The sequence below is a fragment of the Grampus griseus genome, assembly GCF_964374135.1.
Source record: "Grampus griseus genome assembly, chromosome: 5".
Classification (NCBI taxonomy): Eukaryota; Metazoa; Chordata; class Mammalia; order Artiodactyla; family Delphinidae; genus Grampus; species Grampus griseus.
The window spans coordinates 32617920-32636460 of NC_138998.1; the positions used below are offsets into that span (position 1 = coordinate 32617920).

An 18541-nucleotide genomic window follows, 5' to 3' on the forward strand; every position below is an offset into this window, starting at 1 on the left:
TATCTCCCCACTCCCTGTGCCATGTCCTGAAGTTTTCTCAAGGCAACAATTTGGGGGCAGTTGGGGGGCTCACTTGATTTGCTTCATGTCTCTCAGGGTTTACTGTCCTTTACTGCCCTTATGTACTGTCTTGAAAATCAGTTTCATATATTTTGTCTGTCTTTTGATTGTTTCCAGTGAGAAGATAAATCTGATGACCAGAAGCTAACATCTTGGGTCTTTGTTTTTTCATTTAATCATTTATTTGTAGGGGACACTGGTCTGGGCCCATGAGTGAGAACATTGGCTTGGACAGGAGTGTTGTCTAGTTAGTATTCTTTTTTTTTTTTTTTTTTGTGGTACGTGGGCCTTTCATTGCTGTGGCCTCTCCCGTTGTGGAGCACAGGCTCCGGACATGCAGGCTCAGCGGCCATGGCTCATGGGCCCAGCCGCTTCGTGGCATGTGGGATCTTCCCAGACTGGGGCACGAACCCGTGTCCCCTGCATCGGCAGGCGAACTCTCAGCCACTGCACCACAAGGGAAACCCTAGTTAGTATTCTTGATTTTCATCTGTGATATTCATAAAATTAATTATATAAATGTAAATTTGCTGCATGATTTCTGCACTCTGGAGTCTTGGCAAGAACTTTCTGCTATCCAGCTCTTATTACAAGCTCATCATTAACAACTAGTTTGGTCTTGTCTTATGAATACTGAGAATTGTACAGTTGATCACGTTAGCTTTTTTTTTTTTTTTTTTTTTTTGCTCTGACCTCCAGAGAGCTCAGGCAGTTTCTTAGTCTGACTTTAATGATCGGGTAATATATTTTAAGATGTATGTCTGTGAACAAACTTTTTGCCCCAGCCTTCTCTTTTTAGCTTATTTATCCTTTCCCTTATATCCCTCTTAAAATTCTTAGTTGCAAATAAGAGAAGTCTACTCTCACTCTCCAGCCGATTCAAGCAGTGTATCAGAGCAATGACTGGGGAGCACAGAGTCTCTGGGAGGGTCAGAGTCAGAGAACCAGGCTTGGAGCAGCAGCCTGACTCACACCAGCACTGGTCCAGGGGTAGATGCAGTCCCTCTGCTGGGTACTGTCAAAGGCTGGTGTTGAAACCCACATCAGAATCCAGGGACATCCCACACCTCACTAGATTCATGTCGGTCATTTCTGGTGAGTCTCACGTGAGCATCTGATGGGAGAATTCTAGGTAGGATGCCTACAACAGAGCTGCAAGGGAGGCTCTTGCATTGGGGAGGATGGCTTTAGACCTCCCCAACACAGTAGGGGCATTCAGAGGAATTGGGCAGCTATCCACTATTGTTATTGATAGGTAGCTACTGTATCTGGATATTATTTTAATTAATATAGTCACCAGTGATCCTTTTGTGGGGGAAAGAAGGAGAGGGTTAACCCAGGCTATCAGATGAGTGTGAGCTCTCCTGTGCACAGCAGTCATGCCAACGCACAGCCTGGTGCACCCTCCCTCGCCTCTGTGCCCCTCCGCCCTCTCACCAGAGCAGACAGCGGAGCACAGACCCTTCTTGGGCTCTCAGGGCTCTAGGCCTGTGGGGGTGGGAGTGGGAATGGGATGAAATGTTTGAAGGTTAGTGAGACCCAAGGGTCAAAGGGACTCCGCCCACAGCTGGAAATGAGCCCCTCCCTTGGTCCTTTTATCCAGCTGCATTTCAGTCTTGGTAAGCATTGTCACTCGCCTCAGACTGGAAGCAGCCCTTAAAGACCATCTAGCCTGACCTCATTGGAATAATGACCTCTTAGCTCAGTGAGCGGCAGAGGTGAGATAATATGTTGGTGGGGGAAGGGAGTGGATGACACCCCACAGCGACTGACCCAGGGCAGGCTTTCCTGGCATCACTGGGCTCAGACAGAGCAGATGCGGACAGTTGGAGGACAGTGGGGAAGCGAGAGCATCGGGGATGGACCAGGCTCCCAGCTGGAGTAGGAGAAAGGGCCTGGGCCAGACCAGCCCCTACCACTGTCCTGCGACCACTCCTTCCGCTTCTCCCCCCTCCTCCCTCCTCGGTTCTGTCTTCCCTGGGTCCCCGGGTGAGGCCCAGGTGACTGAGCATCCTCCGGCAGAGGGAATTAACACACTTAATTAAAGTGTCCAATTAAGAGCTTTACATATTTCTTAATTACCGCCTGAGTCTTTGGGGGGATGGTTTGAAATGGGATTTTCACGTGTTTCCTCATTTAGCCTATGGTGAGCCAGACAGCCCCTCAGGGCTCAGGTAGGAGCTGGCAGAGCTCTGTTCTGCAGCAGCTCTTCTGAGCGTGAGGTGGCAGGGTGGGGTGTGCAGCAGGACCCCGGTGCCCAGCCCCCCACGCTTCTCCACCTTGCAGGAGGGCAGGGCTGGGTTTTCTGGTTTGTGAAAATAGAACAAAAGGAAACAAGGATCAGACAGATGAAGCTGGTGTCTCCAGCTGTTCGTCTTATCACCACAGGGCCTGGGGGCTGTGCACCTCATGGTCAGGCCAGGAATGGGGGACTTTGTAGGCAGGGAGGTGCATGGGACTGGTGGAGCCATCTCCCCAGGCTCCTGCAGGGCAGGGACACTGGACCAGGAAGGGACTGGCCTCCTTCCCAGCACTCCCCAGCATTTCCCATCTGTGTTCTGGAAACTGAGCTGATGGGACACCTGAGTTAGCTGGGCCCATCGTAGGAATGGGTTGCTGGTCTGAGCCCTGGGGAAGCAGATTTGCCTTTTCAGCCCTGAGGGCCACCTTGTGACAGCTTCGGACCTTCTCTGACCTGGGCAGGCTGATGGGGCTATGGGCCAAGAATGCAGAGACCCTTTCCGTGGCATGGGGACTGCTTTCCTAAAAACACAAGTGTCTGAGAGGTGGGCAGCCCGCCAGGGCAGCCTAGAGATGGCAGTGAGGTCTGCCACATCTTTCCTGCCTGCCACCCTGGGCCCAGCTCTGTGACCCCGAGGAGGACCAGGGGAGACCCCACTGACCATCCAGCAGCGCCCCTGCGCTGGTGTGGGCGGCAAACGTGAGTGAGCAGCTGGGCACAGATGGTGGGGCAAGGTTCGGGTGTGGCTCGGTGGGGGGGGGACCCCAGGGGTGGGGCACACACTGCCGGGTCTTGGCAGACCCTCTACCAAGTCTCCAGCGAACTTCTTGCACTCTGCCTCACATATTGCCCCATTTCTGGCCCTCACGGCAGTCTTTCCACCTCCACCCTCACCCGCAGTGGAGGTGACAGGGCGGAGAGGGGTCCTTCCTGGAGCAAGACAGTGTCGGAGTGGGAGTCTGGGTGCTCACAGCCCACTCAGCTGTCAGCCTGTGGCCCGGGCCCCAGCCATGCCCGGGAACTCTCATAGGCACTGACCCCAAAGCCCTGGGAGTCTGGCTTCACGTGGCAGCCATGGTGAGATTAGGGTAAGGGACAGCTGTATGCAGAGGACACCTCAGCCTCACATCACCAGACCCCTCTGGTCCCTCTCCTGGGAATGCTGTCCCCCTGATGCCTTGTCTTCACCAGTCAAGACCCAGCCCAAATGCCACCGCCTGCAGGATGCTTCTGCAATTCCCCAGCAGAGAGTGGCCTTACCTTTTTGTTGGCCTCTTGGTACCCCCTCTCAAGTTGCCTCACATCTTAGGTGTTTGCACCTGAATCTGGCTCTGCCACTGGGTGAGGGCTGCTGTAGGGCAGAAGGACATCTGCTTCTCACTATGAATTCTGGGCCTAGCCTGGGCCTGGCACAGAGTAAGCCCCCACTGGGTGTTTGTTGAATGAACAGAGAGGCCTCACGTCCTCTGCGGCTACCTAGAAGCCACCTGAATGTACAAAAATCTATTTACCTGGGACCTGCCACTGAGATGGGGACTGGAGCCCATGGGAGGCTGGTGGAGTGAGTGGCCCCCATGGGTGAGGTCCAGGTGGGTGCTGCTAGCTGGCTATGAAGGGCCACCTTGCACTGGTTGAACTTCCAGGGTGTGTGGAACCGAGCTCATCGGGACAGCCCACGGGTTTGCAAGACCTCTGGGCCCGAAGCTTAGATGTGGGTAAGGAAAGGACTGTTCCGTGGTGACATCAATAATGGAAAATAAGCTTAGATCCTCAGCTCATGAGGTTGCATGATTATTACCCATCATTATGTAATGATTTTTTTTGGAATGTAGTGCTGGTATCTGTGCTTTGGTCTGACAATTTTAAAGAAAGCTTTTATGGGTGACCTGAATCCAGAGTGATGACCTGGTGTTTGCTTCTTGTCCAGTTCGCTTGGGCTTAAGGAATGGACCCATCGTGTGCTAGTCACAAAGCCAGGTGTCAGGGAGGCGTCCTGGGCTCTCCTCTGAGTCTGACCAGTTACTAGGTCCTGTCACTCTCCTCTGCTCTCCACTTCTCCCCAGCGCCACTGCCTTTGCTTTAACTGAGATCCGCCTTCCCTCGCTGGATTCCTGCCTCCAATCTGGCCCCTATAGGCCCTTCCCCCCTTAGAAGTGTAAGTTTTCTTCCTAAAGCACAGAACTGTTGCTCTGATTACCTAATACTCTATAACAAACCACCCCAAACTTAGTGGCTCAAGAGGATGAAAATATTTACTTTGCTCAGGAATCTATAATTTGGGCAGGTCCTAGCGGGGAAAGGGTGCCTCTGTTCCACTTTGATGGCTCCAAGGCTGGACTTGAGTCATCTGAAGGCTCGCCCACCCACAGGTCTTCTGGCTGTTGGCTGCTGGCTGGAGGCCTCCGTGGAGGTTCTCCCACGTGTAGGCTGCCTTGGGCTTCCTCACAGCATGGCGGCTGGGTTGAAGGGCTAGCTTTCAGAGTGTGAGGGAGCTGGAGCATTCCAGACTGAAGCTGTGCTGCCTTTTCTAACCTCGCCTTGAGTCACACACGGTGCCATTTCTGCCACAGTCACGGGCCCACAGATTTACCTCTGGATAGAGTGTCTGTGGTACATTGTAAGAAGAGCACGTGGTATGGGGCATATTTTGTGAGCCATCGTGGCCATTATGAGCTGCCACAGCTTTCCCACCACCTCTCTGCTTAAGACCCTTCGGGAGCTCCTGCCGCCCCTAGGAGAGAATCGTGCTCTTTGGTGTGGCCACATGGCCTGACCATCTAGCCCCTGGCCCACCGGGCTTGCCTCTATCGGTCCGTCCCTTCCCTTCCTCTACAACTGGCCCCATAGATGGATTTTGGTTTAAATCAACTCAGCGGCCACACGTAGCTTCCTTGAACAGTGCTTGTCGTTTACCCCTCTCCTTACACACCTGGTCTGGCCCCATTTTCCCTGAGCCAAAGGACAGGGGAAATGACCTTGACCTTGTTGCCTCCCATCTCTTTGCACAAGCTTTTTATCTTCCTGCCTGTGTGCATTTGCTCCCGCTGTTCCCTCCGCCCGAAATACCTGGTCTCCTCTAACCCCCGCTTCCCACAGTTCAACAGCTGCCCTTGCAGCCTTCCTGATGCCCAGCCCCCTGGGCCCCCGCCCTTTGTGATCTCCGCTTTGCTGCTGGTCAGACCTTCCCATAAACCAGCGCAATGTCATTCATGAGGTGAGGTCTTTGGCATCATATCTGGTTTTATATGTCAGCTCCACTGCTTCCCAGCCATGTGACCTTGGGGATACGAACCACCTCACTGGATCATGATGAGGATTAATGAGGAAACCTAAGAATTTCTTGTCTGGCGCTGAGCAGAATCCCAGTAAGAGTTAGCGTTTCCATTCCTTCTTTCTAGAGGCTCCTAATAAGTGCTCAGGAATGCATTTTCTCACCCTCATTTGGGTGAAAGAGGGAAAATGTCTCCCTGCTTAATCATGTGGGATTAAACCACCAGAAGATGATAAGCATATTGCTGAGCCGTGAGCAGAGAGAGAAAAGCTCAATAATGATTGCCTGCTTATTTTTAATAAAATCCTTCCAATAGAGCTGAATCTCTGCCCTGGGAAGGAGCTCCACGTTGCTGCAGTGGTGTCGGAGAGCAGTTGTTAGAAGGGCAGTGGGACAGTATGACCTTGAGGACAGGGCTGTGTGGGAGGCGGCCCTCCCACAGGCTGCAAGGGGCCTCAGGAGGGCAGGGGACCTCAGGGGGAGGGTCTCCCCCCCCCCCCCACCCAGCCCTGTCTGAGCTGCTTGAATGCGCTGTCCTCTTGGACCTCCCCTTGGCTGGCCCAGTGGTGGTGCCCTGTCAGCTGACGGCTCCAGCTGTCGCGCTGCTCTTTGCGGTGAGACGAGAGTGGCCAGGTAGGTGGGCTGTGCAGGCTCTTCATACCCAGGTTCCAGCACCTTCCACCCAGAGCAGTTGTTGAGGGTGGGGTGTGGGGTCAGGAAGTGCGTGGGGCGGCCCCTTTACGCAGCCAGCTCCTTTATGTGATGCCAGGGCAGCAGTGGGCGAGGGGCTCCTTTGTAAAGCTCCGCCTCAGGGCCCTAGGGACAAAGCATGGAGGCACCTTTCCTGCTGTTGGTGCTGCATAGTGTTGCCTGGGCTCTGCTCTGAGGGCTGGTTGGTCCCCTGCAGGCTGGTGAGCCCCACCCTGGAGCCCTGGGGCCATGGGTCAGGGTGGAGGCCTGGCTCAAGCTGGGGCCGGGGCAGGACACACCAGCCGTGGTGCTGATGCACACCTGCCTGCAGTAAAGGGTGCACACTGAGGCCGCGGGGAGGGTGAGCCGTTAGAGGCCTCTAAGCAGGGAGGCCAAGCTGACAGGTTCAGACAGGGTCTGAGCCATGTTGTCCTGGCAGCCATGGAAAGAATATGGGTGGTCTTGGGGAAGCTCTGAGGTAAGGAAGAGGAGGGCTTCTGCTCTGAGAAATGAGAAAAACCACCTAGAAGAGTGGGAAGAAATCATCCCCTTTTGATAACGAGGCTGTCATTCAGTCCAGGCCTCAGTTGGTGTGCTGGGCCCCAGGTGTCCTAACCCACCCATCCTTGCTTTGCTGAGCCCTCCGTTTGCCCAACCCGTGCCTGAATTCCCAGTTTCTGGCCTTGCAGGTTGGGTCAAGCACTGCCTGAGTAGGGAGAGGCCCTGCCTCCAGCCCATCCCAAGAAAAAGGTGCCTTGACTTGGCAAGGCTATTCCCGGAGCTCCGTGACATCTACAGTGGTGGCAATAATGACCCAGCAGAATCCTGAAACCCAGCATGACCCAAAGACGCTGAGGAGCGTCAGGGATAGGAGCTCAGTCCCTGGTCCGACCACCTTATCCTGGCGCTGCTCGGCTCTGGCCCTAGGCAAGGAGCTGTCAGCTCGTTTCCCCTTGTATAAAATGGGGGTGCATGAGTACCTGCTTCAGGGTTGGGGACTAACCAGGGTGGTCTTAAGGGCTTAGTACAGCATAGCTGCAAACACAGAAGTCCTGCAAGCTTCAGGTAGGCGGGTGTCCCGTCTCCTCTGTTTACTGCTGTCGTGTAAATCTGTGCCTGGCACAGTCTTGGGGTGTGCCTGACGCGCTCCGTAAATACAGGGTTCAGGTGTTGCCTGTTACGGTGACTGTGAGAAAGCTCAGAAAATATTGGCACTGGCCAGGACCCCACACCTAAAAGTTCCTCCTGCACAGTCCCGGGACACTACTTGTTCCTTTGGCATTTTCTCCTCCCACCTAGCAGTCGCCCTGCAAGCCACTGTGAAGCCACTGGCAGTGGCTGGCGCCCCAAGAAGGGGAACTTGGCAGAGAAGCCTTGCAGGGCTTTCTGATCTCTCAGCTCCTCCGTGAACCTCCTGTTCCTTTAGTGGCTTTTGGGGATTCTGCTGTCTCTCCTCCCTGCCTGCTCAGCTGCCCCAGGGGAGAGCCCGCTGGAGAAGAGGACCGTGTCCCTTTTGCCAAGGTGTGAGGTGCTGTGTGTCACCACAGAGGGGAGCTACCAGTGGGCCCTGCAGTACCTCTCTTCCCGAGGAGGAAGGAACTTTCCATTGTCTCTTGGAAAAGGAGGATGCCGTGCGCTCCCTGATTTCGTCCTCCTCCTGCTGGCTCGGGTTGCTCCACTTTTCACTCTGTGGTCGGTCCCCCCTCAGCAGTTCCCAGCCAGGCCTTTCTGTGGCCTCAGAGCCTCAGAGCTGATCCTCCAGGTGTGGGAAGCCCCGACTTCTCACCTTTGTGTGAGTTTGAGTGGAGATTTAAAGCAATTGGAAAGTACTTTACAGATTTAACTTTTATTAGAAGCTCAAAGGGCAGTTTCCAGGTAAACTTACAAGAGATCCTGGGTGTATTACTGCTCACCCCAGAGATACTGAGAAGAGAAACGAGGCTATTCTGACACCAGCGGGTGTACTGCAATTCAGTCCTGGCGCTACCCACTCTGAGCTGGTGTCAGGCTGCCCAGGTTTAAGGGCACAGTCCCCAGCTAGATTGCCACCCACCTCAGACGCAAGCTGTAAGTGGGGTCCCCAGGAGCAGTCGCACTTCTGACCAGCTGACTGCAAATCTGGGGGTGCCCACGACCCTCCTCAGGTTCCATAATTCACCAGAATAACTCACAGAACTCAGGAAAGCACTCTACTTACAATTACAGTTTTACTATGAAAGATACAAATCAGGAACAGCCCAATGAAAAGACGCGAAGGGTGAGGTCTGGGAGGCCTGGAACCGAGCAGTGTGTCTTCTCCCTGTGGAAGACAATTGCCCTTCCCTTACAAGTGCTGGCTGTTGGGAGAGGACTGCACTCACCTGGTGCACTACTGAGGCTTCCGAACTGGAAAAGGACCTTTCCCAGAGGAACCCCATTGGGTTGCCCTGCTCCGTCCAGGCAGTGACCAGCCACCCTTCCAGGCCCAGCCTGTGGACATCCCGTCCAAGAATTGGGGAGAGGTGGAATGAGAGCTCTTGGGCGCTGGCTCTCTTGCGTTCCCTGCCAGAGTTATCTGTCTTCAGCAGCCCGGAGCACAAAGAGCTCTGAGCCAAGCTCAGCTGGTCCGGTCCCCCTCTGAGCCTCCCAGGGCCATGGCAGAGACTCGGTGGGACGGAGTAGCACTCCTTGCTGGGCCTGACCTAACAAATATTCCTATCGCCCTTCCTTCCCACCCAGATGCTCACAAATGCTGCAGCAGGCATTTCCGCCACAGCCAGGCCTCAGGGGACCTGCACAGGGTTAGGTCAGAAGCCAAACCCTGCAATTTGGGAAATTAGCAGCATTTATGGGATTCCCAAGAGACTTCCTGGTTCTTTTAGCCATACCAGTGGTTCTCCGTTGGAGGTGTTACTGCCCCTTAGAGGGCATTTGCAAATGTGCAGGGGAGTTCAGGCTTGTCACGGTGACGGGGGATCCTGAAGGCATTTACCCAGCAAGGTCCGGGGATGCTAAACATCCTGCGAGGAGCTGGACAGTCAGGCACACGTTATGAAAAATAGTCCTGCCCAAGAGAGACGCTGGGGAGTCATTTACTTCCCCTGCCCTCTGGTTCCTTGGAAAGCCACGTTCCTCATCAGTGCCCAGGCTGAAATAAAGGAGGATGTCCCCATCCTAGCCTGTGACCAAGGGCAAGGCAGTATTTCCAGGTGAGCGTGGGCCCATGTGACAGAAGCATCTTGTAACGCACACACTTGCTCTGATTCTTCAGGTATGGCTCTTGCATCAGTTGGGCTCTTATGGGTCAAGGAAGACTTGGATTTGGGTGGTAAGAGTTCACAGGGGGAGGCCTCCTCCTTGGTGCCTGGCAGGAACGCCACTGCAGCCCACCCAGTGTAGGCTCGGCTGCCTCACCTCAATGTCCCTCTCTGGGGGTCCCACCTCCCACTTCTGTTTCTGCATCTCATCTTTTCCTCTGGGCTTTTTTGTTTCATTATCTGTTTTTGTCACATGAAATGTGTTTAGAGGAGCCTAGCTCGGATCACGGCTAAACCCCTCTCTTCTTGTTGTTTTACAGTCGGGAAGACGTCTCTGATCACGCGGTTCATGTATGACAGCTTCGACAACACGTACCAGGTGAGTTCCTGGGTCCCTTCCCCCCACCAAGCCCCGCAGTGTTTGCAGCCTTGACAGCCACCTGGACACCATGCCAGCCTCCCTCCCAGGGTTGCTGATGCTAGGATGAGAGTGGGGCATTCCTGGGACCTAGGGCATCCATCTTGCCTTGGAGGAGCTTCCCATCTGCACACTGGTCCCAGCCCGGTAAAGACCCTGGGCCCTTCTGAAGATGCAAACCTCAATAAGGGAAATGTTTCCAGTAGAGAAAGGACACCTTTCAGTCTGTGTTCTCTTGCCCCCCATGGCAGGTCTAAACTATGACAGTGTTTGGTTTCTCGGGGGCATCACCATGTGGAGGAGGATGGGCAAGAAGCAAAATGAGGGACGTGAAAGAGCAGTAGGAGAACTTGCTCCTCCAGCGTGGCTGTGTGCTGGACCTTCGTGAGTGCGTACACACAGACACACGCACACACACGCATACACACGCACACACGCCCACATACACACACACGCCCACACATACACGCGCACAGACGCCCACGCACACACGCACACGCACACACACCCACACACACACACACACAGTTGCTGGGACACTTCTTTCCCTGGAGAGGCTGGTGTGATGGGCCTGCACTGCTCTACATGGGCAGGAGGCTGGATAGAGTGACCTGTGTGCTCCTGGCTCTCAAGGGTGGTCTGGAATCAACCAGAGGAGGCTTCACGTAGCCTAAGGCTGAGCTCTTGAAGGTCAGTAACATTTCACTTTCCTGTCACCGCTGATGAGCAAATGAAGTGAATTTCCCCTGCAACTAAAGCTGTTATCACAAGGCACCAGACTTAATCATTTCAACTATTTTTAAGAAAAAATATATTGTTTTCTTCCTTAAGACAGACACAAATAATAATTCAATTTTCTAAGCCGGTGGGTTCTGTGAGATAGTAGTTCCAAGGGATGTTAGTAGGTGTTATTTGAGGGAAAAAAGGCAGGGAGAAGGGTTCGGGGCTTAGGGAACACTGGTGAACGAAAGTAAATCTACTTTTCTACTGCAGGACTTCTCAGGGCCTTTTACTACATCAGTGTATGGTTTTGATTTGCTGAAAGGGAGATGTAGTGTGCAGGATCTCCCAGATGTATTTGGTCATGGAATCCTTTCGTAATCGAGTCCTCAAAGGATAAATGTTTATAGAACACACTGGGGACTGCTGTGCTAAGAGGTCTCCCACATCCTGGGACCTACAGAGCATGCAGAGCACAGCCCACTGCAGATTACGGTTCTGTGTCTACTCTTTAGTCTGTCTGTCTCACTCTGGACCAGCCAGCATCTTTGCCTCATACACAGCTCCTTTCTCTGCCTCCCTCTAAATCCCTACTTTTCCTCTGCTGTCATCTGAAATACCAGATAACTAGCGGACTTGGTAAGAATTGACTGAAGGGTAAGGACATGGGGCCCCGAGTGCCGTACACAGCCTTGGACATCTGCTCTGGGATGATTATCTCAGCCACACTTTGTCTTGCTTGGTACAGGCCAGGCTCTGTACCACGGCAGGTTTGCAGAGCCCTCTCCTCCCTGTAAGGGGAGTCCTACTGCGTCGCTTTGCATCCGAATCACAGCTCTAACTTCAGTTCTCAAGTCTGACTTGGTATTTGCATATTTGTGTGTATATTCATGTGTGTGTGTGTCAGTGAATGATCTCACAGATATTGTTTTGATTATTTGATTTTTCAAATATTAAGTTACTTATAATACGTCTTGTTGATGTCCCATTGATAATAAGTGATGCCCTTGGCTGGCTGGTGTTCTTGGCAGTGGTGGGCAGTAGAGATGGCCTCAGAGCCTTTGCAGTGGTCTTCACTGGTGTGGATCAAAGCCTCAACTCCTCCCCATGTCGTTTGAGTCTCCAGTGTCACCTCCTGTGGCCCACTGCTTGTCCCATATCCCGTGGTCCAGCGGGCCTCCCTGCTTGCTGCTCCCCGCTCAGTGACATTGTCCCACTTCCATGCCTTGGCTCATGGTGTCACCTCTGCTGGAATGCCCTTCCCTCTTCTCTCCTCTGCTGTGGAAAATTCCTCTGACTCATCAAGGCTCAGAGCACATGTTTGTCTGTGGTCAGGACCCTCCTCATGCTCTGCACCCCTCCACGGCTCCATCTTCCCTAGCACACTGTCCTTGGGGCTCCTTTGCCCTCCCAGCCCTACAGGAACTCCTACTGCTCTGGCTGCTGGACGGGCTCTCAGCTTGGCCGAGGCCAGGACCCCTCAGATCCACCTCTGCATTCATGGGTCCAGAGCAGGGCCTGCCCACAGCTGGTGTCAGCTGGTGTCAGAATCCACCACAGTGGCTTCAAGAGGCCCTGTCTGCCTTGGTTTTTAGACTCCATCTGACTGAGCGGCCACAGTGGCCCAGTGTCGATGTCCAGCGTCCTGGCAAAAAGTGAAGAAAGCCCAAGTCCCTCCCCACTGTAGGCTCTTCTGACTTGCTTTTTGGCTGCAGGTAGAATTTCTCTCCCAATACCCTCTAAGATGGTAGTTAGGCTGGGAGGCTGGGGCTCCAGTTGTGTGCGCACACAGGCCCATTTTCATGAATTCTCTGGAGATGGAGAGGGGGAAATGTTACTTTTTCTTAACATGGTGGCAGAGGCACTTGGGAAGTAGACAAGATGCCCGAGGGCCCCGGGGGATGTTCCCAGTTGTGCCCCCCTACGCTGACCACTCCCCAGCACTGCCCACAAATACCCTGTGTACCAACCAGTACAGCCCAGCAGAGCGCCCCTGTCCCCGCCTTGATTGGCTGAGGTGCCCAGAAAGTTCCCAGGGCAGCTCCACCGCTCCACCGCTCCACCCCTCCCATCCTTATGTGTGTCTCTGGCTCTGTCTCCCGCCCCCTCCCCTATTCACTTATTCTGACAACGGTTGTTTGTCAAGTGCTTACTCTGTTTGCAGAGAAGTGGGAGAAAATGACCTGGCCACAGAATCTGGCCCTGCCCTGAGCCAGGCATGGAGGGTAGAGAGGGTTCAACCTCATCCTGGGTGGCAGCGAGTCCTCCCTCTGTCTGGGACTGAACATGCCCGAGGCCCCAAGGAGCTGGCATGAGGACCTGGGCACGCAGAGCGCGGTTCCCCGCCAGACCTCTCCAGGGTCCTGTCCGCCTGGCAGGCCCAGGGGAGATGCTGCCTTGTTGACCTGTGGCCTTGGGAGCGGGTCTCCTGCCGCCTCCTGCCTGGCATTTCCCCTGCACACACGTGTACCTTGTTCTCCTCTTGACATGTGCATTCCCCAGCCTCTCACCACCCACCTGTCACCCCATCTAAATCCACTCACTTAAAGAAGCAAAAAGTCAAGACTTACAGCCTGGTGAGATTCATGTCTGCAACAATGCTCTTATATAAAATCCCAACTAAAAAATGTCTTTCAAAATGTACTAAGAAGAAACCCCTGGTACCTGCGCCATGATGAGATATGGCCCTCTCTGTGGGCCAGACTCCCTTTCCCCTCCCGGTGGCCAGTGAAACCCACCTGTGGGCCTGGCCCTTGGTCCACCTGTTTGAAACCTGCACTAGAACCAGAATGGGAGGTTTCAGCCCCCCAGGTGGTGGCTGTGGGTGAGAGGGGGGAATCTGGGAGCAGCCCTCTTCCTGGGGTTTCTCATGGGTCCCCCATCTTGGCTGCACGTTAGCAGTACCTACTGGGGGGATGACTGGAGATGCACAGGCTGGGTCAGGCATTAGCATTTTTAAATCTCAGAGGTGACCTGAGATGAACTGATAACCAAGGCTGGAGCCCCCGACCTGTCCCTAGACCTCCCACCCAGCACAAGTTAGGAAAGCAGCCAGTGGGTCCCGGCCCGCTGGGGCTTACCTAGGTGCTCCTGGGAGTGTCTCTGGAGGACTGCACTGGAGCACTCCTTGGGTCCCACGGTGCCTCTGGGAAGGGGACAGCATGGCTGTGTCCACTGTGCCCTCACAGGCCGAGGGACTGCCTGAGTTGCTGTTAGTCCCTCAGTGATCTGGGGGCTTTCCTCTCTCCCTGCTAGCTGTGTATTAGTTTCCTGGGACTGCTATAGCAAATTGCCACAAACCAAGTGGCTGAAAACAACAGTTTATTCTCTCACAATTCCAGAGGTTAGAAGTCTGGAATCAGCAGAGCCACGCTCTCTCCAAAGGCCTGGGAGAGAATCCTTCCTACCACTTCCAGTCATTGGATTTAGGGCCCACCCTAAATCGTGGATGATTTTTCATCCTGAAACCCTTAACTAATTACATTCACAAAGACCCTCTTTCCAAATAAGGTCACATTCTGAGATTCCAGATGGACAGAATTTGGGAAGAGGACACTCTTCAACCCACTACACAGTGTCCCAGCACCTCCCAGTCTGATCCCATTGGGGACCCCTCCAGGCTCCAGGCCCCTCTGGTGCTTCACGTGCTACTGGCCCAGCATCTGACCCGGGGAAGCCATTTCCCCAGGAGCCTATCTGGCAGCAAGTCTTTTTGTTCTTACAGGGCTTTTCAGAATGATCAGATGTTTCTTTATGTAACATTTGTAAGTTGATTTAATAAAGTAAATAGGTTCACTGGGGCCTGGTCATTGACGCCATGGAGCTGCCCATCTGGCTGCTCAGCAGCCCCCAAACCAGCGCCTGCCCCACCCCGACAATTCACCCCTGCAGCACGGGTGGCCTTTCAGGGGAGCCGAGCTCCCGCTGGGTCTCACAGTAGCACATCCCAGGTGCTCAGGGAGGGGGCGTTTGTGATGACCTTGGTATGTGAGGGGTCGTCCGCGTGGGGCTGGACGCTTTGAAGTCTCTCTTTCTGGGGCAGCAAGTTCTGCTAATGCTTGTCCAACCAGACTCAGGAAGGTGGTCTGGAGGCTGCCAGGCTTGGGCAGCCAAGCCCCACACCTAAAGTGTCTCCACATCGCCTTCACTGGTGGGCCTGAAGTGGGCCACAGTGAGGAAGAAGGACCTGGGGATGGGTCAAGCCTGAATGTCCTCCTTGGACACCCAGCCTCACACTCATGGGCGCTGCTCTCTGATCCCCTCCCCTGCCGGGGCCAGGGAAAAGGAAAGGCCTGGGGACTTGGCGGTAGGTTGCTGATGGCACTGAGCACCTTTCTATCAGGGGGTCACTGTGAGGAGATGAGTGAGCCCACACAGAGCCCACAGCAGCCAAGACAGACCAGGAGCCAGGGTTCCCTCTGATAGGTGGGGAGGTGCCCGGGGCTCCACCTTGAAGAGGAGGTGCAGCCAGTCAGACGAGTGGATGGGTCGGCACGCAGGGTCCAGGGGAGATGGCTTTTGTGGCCACGGCATGGAGCACTTGGTCAGCAAGAGGCAGGAGGTTCAGAGGAGCCACATGGCGTGCTGCAAGGGCACCGGGCAAGGCAGCTGGCCCTTGGCCTACGGGGTGCATGGTGCAGCATCTGTCCCATTTGCCAGGGTGTGTGTGCACATCGTACTGTGCTGGGCACCCAGCTCTGAGGGCAAGGTCCGGTGGTGGGGTGGCCAGGCTGCAGCTCTGCAAGGACAGATCCTGGGCGGTGGGCGGGTAGAGGTGAGGGGGTGGGCCTCACGTGGCCGCCCTACCCCTCCCCGGGGAGCATGGTCTGCGGCTGGAGTGCTGACATGGGGCTGAGGCTCACGTCGTAACCAACACTGCTGTCCAGGTACTTCCCTGCTCATCCTCCCATTCTCTCATCCTACATTAATGCGTGAAGCTCATCAAGAGTGTTGTGGTCCTTGGGGGCGTGGAGCTTCAGACAAGGCAGGGATCAGTGGCTGTTCTAGTGGGTGTGGAAGACTTCCTGGAGGAGAGGGTGGGAGCTGAGTGGGAAGGGGCAGGGAGGATCTGATGCCACTGTGTGGGAGGGAGGATTAGTATGCTGAAGGAGAAGCCTTGGTGGGGGCCCCAGGTGCAATGATCCAGTGCTGTGCATGCGTGGGGGGCGGTGCCGGGGCGGGCTGTGCCCTTTTGGAGTGGAGGGTCCTAGCGGGCCTGTGGACGGGCTACTGGCTGAGCTGCCTTTTGACTTTCACGGCCTTAGGCACTTTTGCCTTCCAGGGCACTTTGCTCCTTCCTTCATTAAAAAGCTATATATATATATATACACACAAATATATATAATGTATGTAAATTATATTTTATAACTGTATTCTAAAGATGAAGACAATACAGGCTGGATTCATTATTATATGTCATTATTATTATATTCATTTTTTCTTTTGATTTTAAAAGAAATTAAAAGTTAAAAAGTTAAAAAAAAAAACACAGGGCTTCCCTGGTGGCGCAGTGGTTGGGGGTCAGCCTGCCGATGCAGGGGACACGGGTGCGTGCCCCGGTCAGGGAGGATCCCACGTGCCACGGAGCGGCTGGGCCCGTGAGCCGTGGCCGCTGAGCCTGCGCGTCTGGAGCCTGTGCTCCGCAACGGGAGAGGCCACAACAGTGAGAGGCCCGCGTACCGCAAACAAAACAAAACAAAACAAAACACATTTTTCTGGGCCTCTAAAAGTACTGTGGGTTCCAGGGTCTGTGCCTGCTGTCCCAGTGGGTAAGTGGGCCTAGTTGATGAGGCTGTGGAGGCCCTAGGAACTCAGCGGGGCTTGGGCTTCTGGGGCAGGGAATGGAGAGAGCTATTGTGGTTCCTACGGTGGGCACCGATGGGATCAAAGACCCCAGAGTTTGCAGGAGACAGGCCTGTGGGTCCCGGCCAGGGCAGGGACGGCAGTTGTAGCAGGGCCCGCAGACTTGGATGCAGCTCTGTGAGTGGAAGGGCGGAGCATGGGAGGGAGGAACGTCACTGAGTAGTCATGCAGGGCTGCGTGGGATGTGAGTGAGGGGCCTGGGCTAAGCCTGGGCCTAGACACAGGACAGTGGGAGGGGCGAGTGGACAGAGTAGGCCTATGGGGTGCAGAAGAGGGAGAGGAGTGGGCCCTGGGTTTCTGTCCAGACACCCCAGAAGAATATCGGTGCCGTCAACACAAAGCAAAATGAAAAGTTGAGTGGGAAGAGATAGTGGAACAGTCAAGTGAAGATGTTTGAAAATGGCTGTTATGTGGGTGGGCCCAGGAGACGCTGGAAGGATCTGGATTCCTGAAGTCCCAAGAGCTACTGAGTTTTCTGGGTCAGACTGTAGAGAGCAGGTGGAGGGCCAGGAGGAGGGGCCTTTCCCCATAGAATCCAAGATGCCACGTATCCCCAGGTGGTGTCCAGGTAACCACCCGGCACCTGGAGAGACAGGGGCAGAATCTTCCACCCCTGTCGAGGTGGTCAGAGTGGGGTCACACAGAGGAGAAAGAGTCAGCACATCCTCTTATATCAGCTCTTTTTTTCTCCTCCAAAACAATGCTGCATGCAGAGGCCTGGGTTCAAATCCCACCTCTGTCACTTAGCTGAGAGATTCTGGGCCAGCATCCCAGTTTCTTAGTATTGCATTTTTTAACCTGGAAATTATTTGGATGGCATTTAACCCCTGCATCACCTAGACCAGTGGCCTCAAACTTTAGCAGTAGGGATGTGGTTAATTTGTATTTAAACCATAGCTCATGGAGGTCTTAAAGCCTGGATGATGGAAAATTATAGGCCAGAAATACTGTTGATACAAATGTGCATTACCATGCTCTATATAGAGAGCGAAGCAAACCAACAACTCCACAACAAACTAAGTTGGTAATGATGAAGTGAAGCTAACAATAACTTACTAACATAGTGTTTTCATGGGAAACTGTGGGCCTCCCAACCATGCTTGCCTGTGCAGAGCTCTGGCACTCTGCCAGATGCTGCCAGGGCCCCAGACTTCTGGCAGAACACTGGACTCCATCTTTGGTTAGCTCTAGCAACATGATGATTTTATCATATTAATGCAGTAGAGTTCCACCTTTTGCAAACATTAGGTTCTGTGGTCAAAATGTGAGGTGACACTCTTATATAGTGAAATGCCCCTGAATGCCAGGCAGGCAGCTTGGCAAGATGACCTTGCCCTCAGACACCCACTTGGGCACCACCAGTCACCCAGGTGCTCCTTTTGGACGTTTACCTGGGACTGGTCTGAGGGCAGACTTGCTGTAACATCTTTTCTTTCCCTCCCTCCTCTCCCCTGCGCTTCTCTCGCTCTTTTGTCAAGCATATTGCAAATTAGGTATGAAGTCAGCCTATAGTAGAGAAACCTGACTAACCTGGCTTAAACAAGGAAGGGCTTTGGTTTTTCAGGTGCGAGAAGTCACGGTAGGACTTGAGGTGGCCCAGCTGCCCAATGATGCCATCAGGCAGGCCCCAGACCCCTGCTGTCAGTCTATTCTGCCTTCTTGTTCTGTGGGTTATCTTCATGCAGCCTGGCTCCATAGGTCACCTCTGCATTCAAGGCAGATAAAGATAGCAAGAGCTTCCCTAGAATCCCCTCCCCCTCCAGCAGACTGCAGCTTATGTCGTATTGGCGAGAACTGAGTCACATGATCACCATTATCCTTTAGAGAGGCTGGGAAAGCAGCATTTCACTTTTACTTCCAGGCTGGCAAGGGAGTAGGAGGTTGCCAGTTGGTATTGGGGGAGTCCAATAGCACCTGCTAGCGTTCATAAGTGAAGTGGCCCCATCGTGCGACTCTGACCCAGGTTTTAGTAATCCTTCCTAATTCGCTTCATAGGTTACTCATAGACAGCGCTTAGATGCCCTCAAAAGTCCATCCCCCAG

General features: G+C 54.0%; 1 protein-coding gene across 1 annotated transcript in view; it reads left to right on the forward strand.

Moving 5' to 3' along the window:
• RAB6B (RAB6B, member RAS oncogene family) overlaps window positions 1–18541 on the forward strand; it is a 54008-nt gene that overhangs the window by 16045 nt on the left and 19422 nt on the right. The window contains exon 2 of the mRNA XM_082654795.1: window positions 9820–9878. Within this exon, the coding sequence (XP_082510921.1) occupies window positions 9820–9878 (59 nt within the window). The remainder of the gene's footprint in view (window positions 1–9819; window positions 9879–18541) is intronic.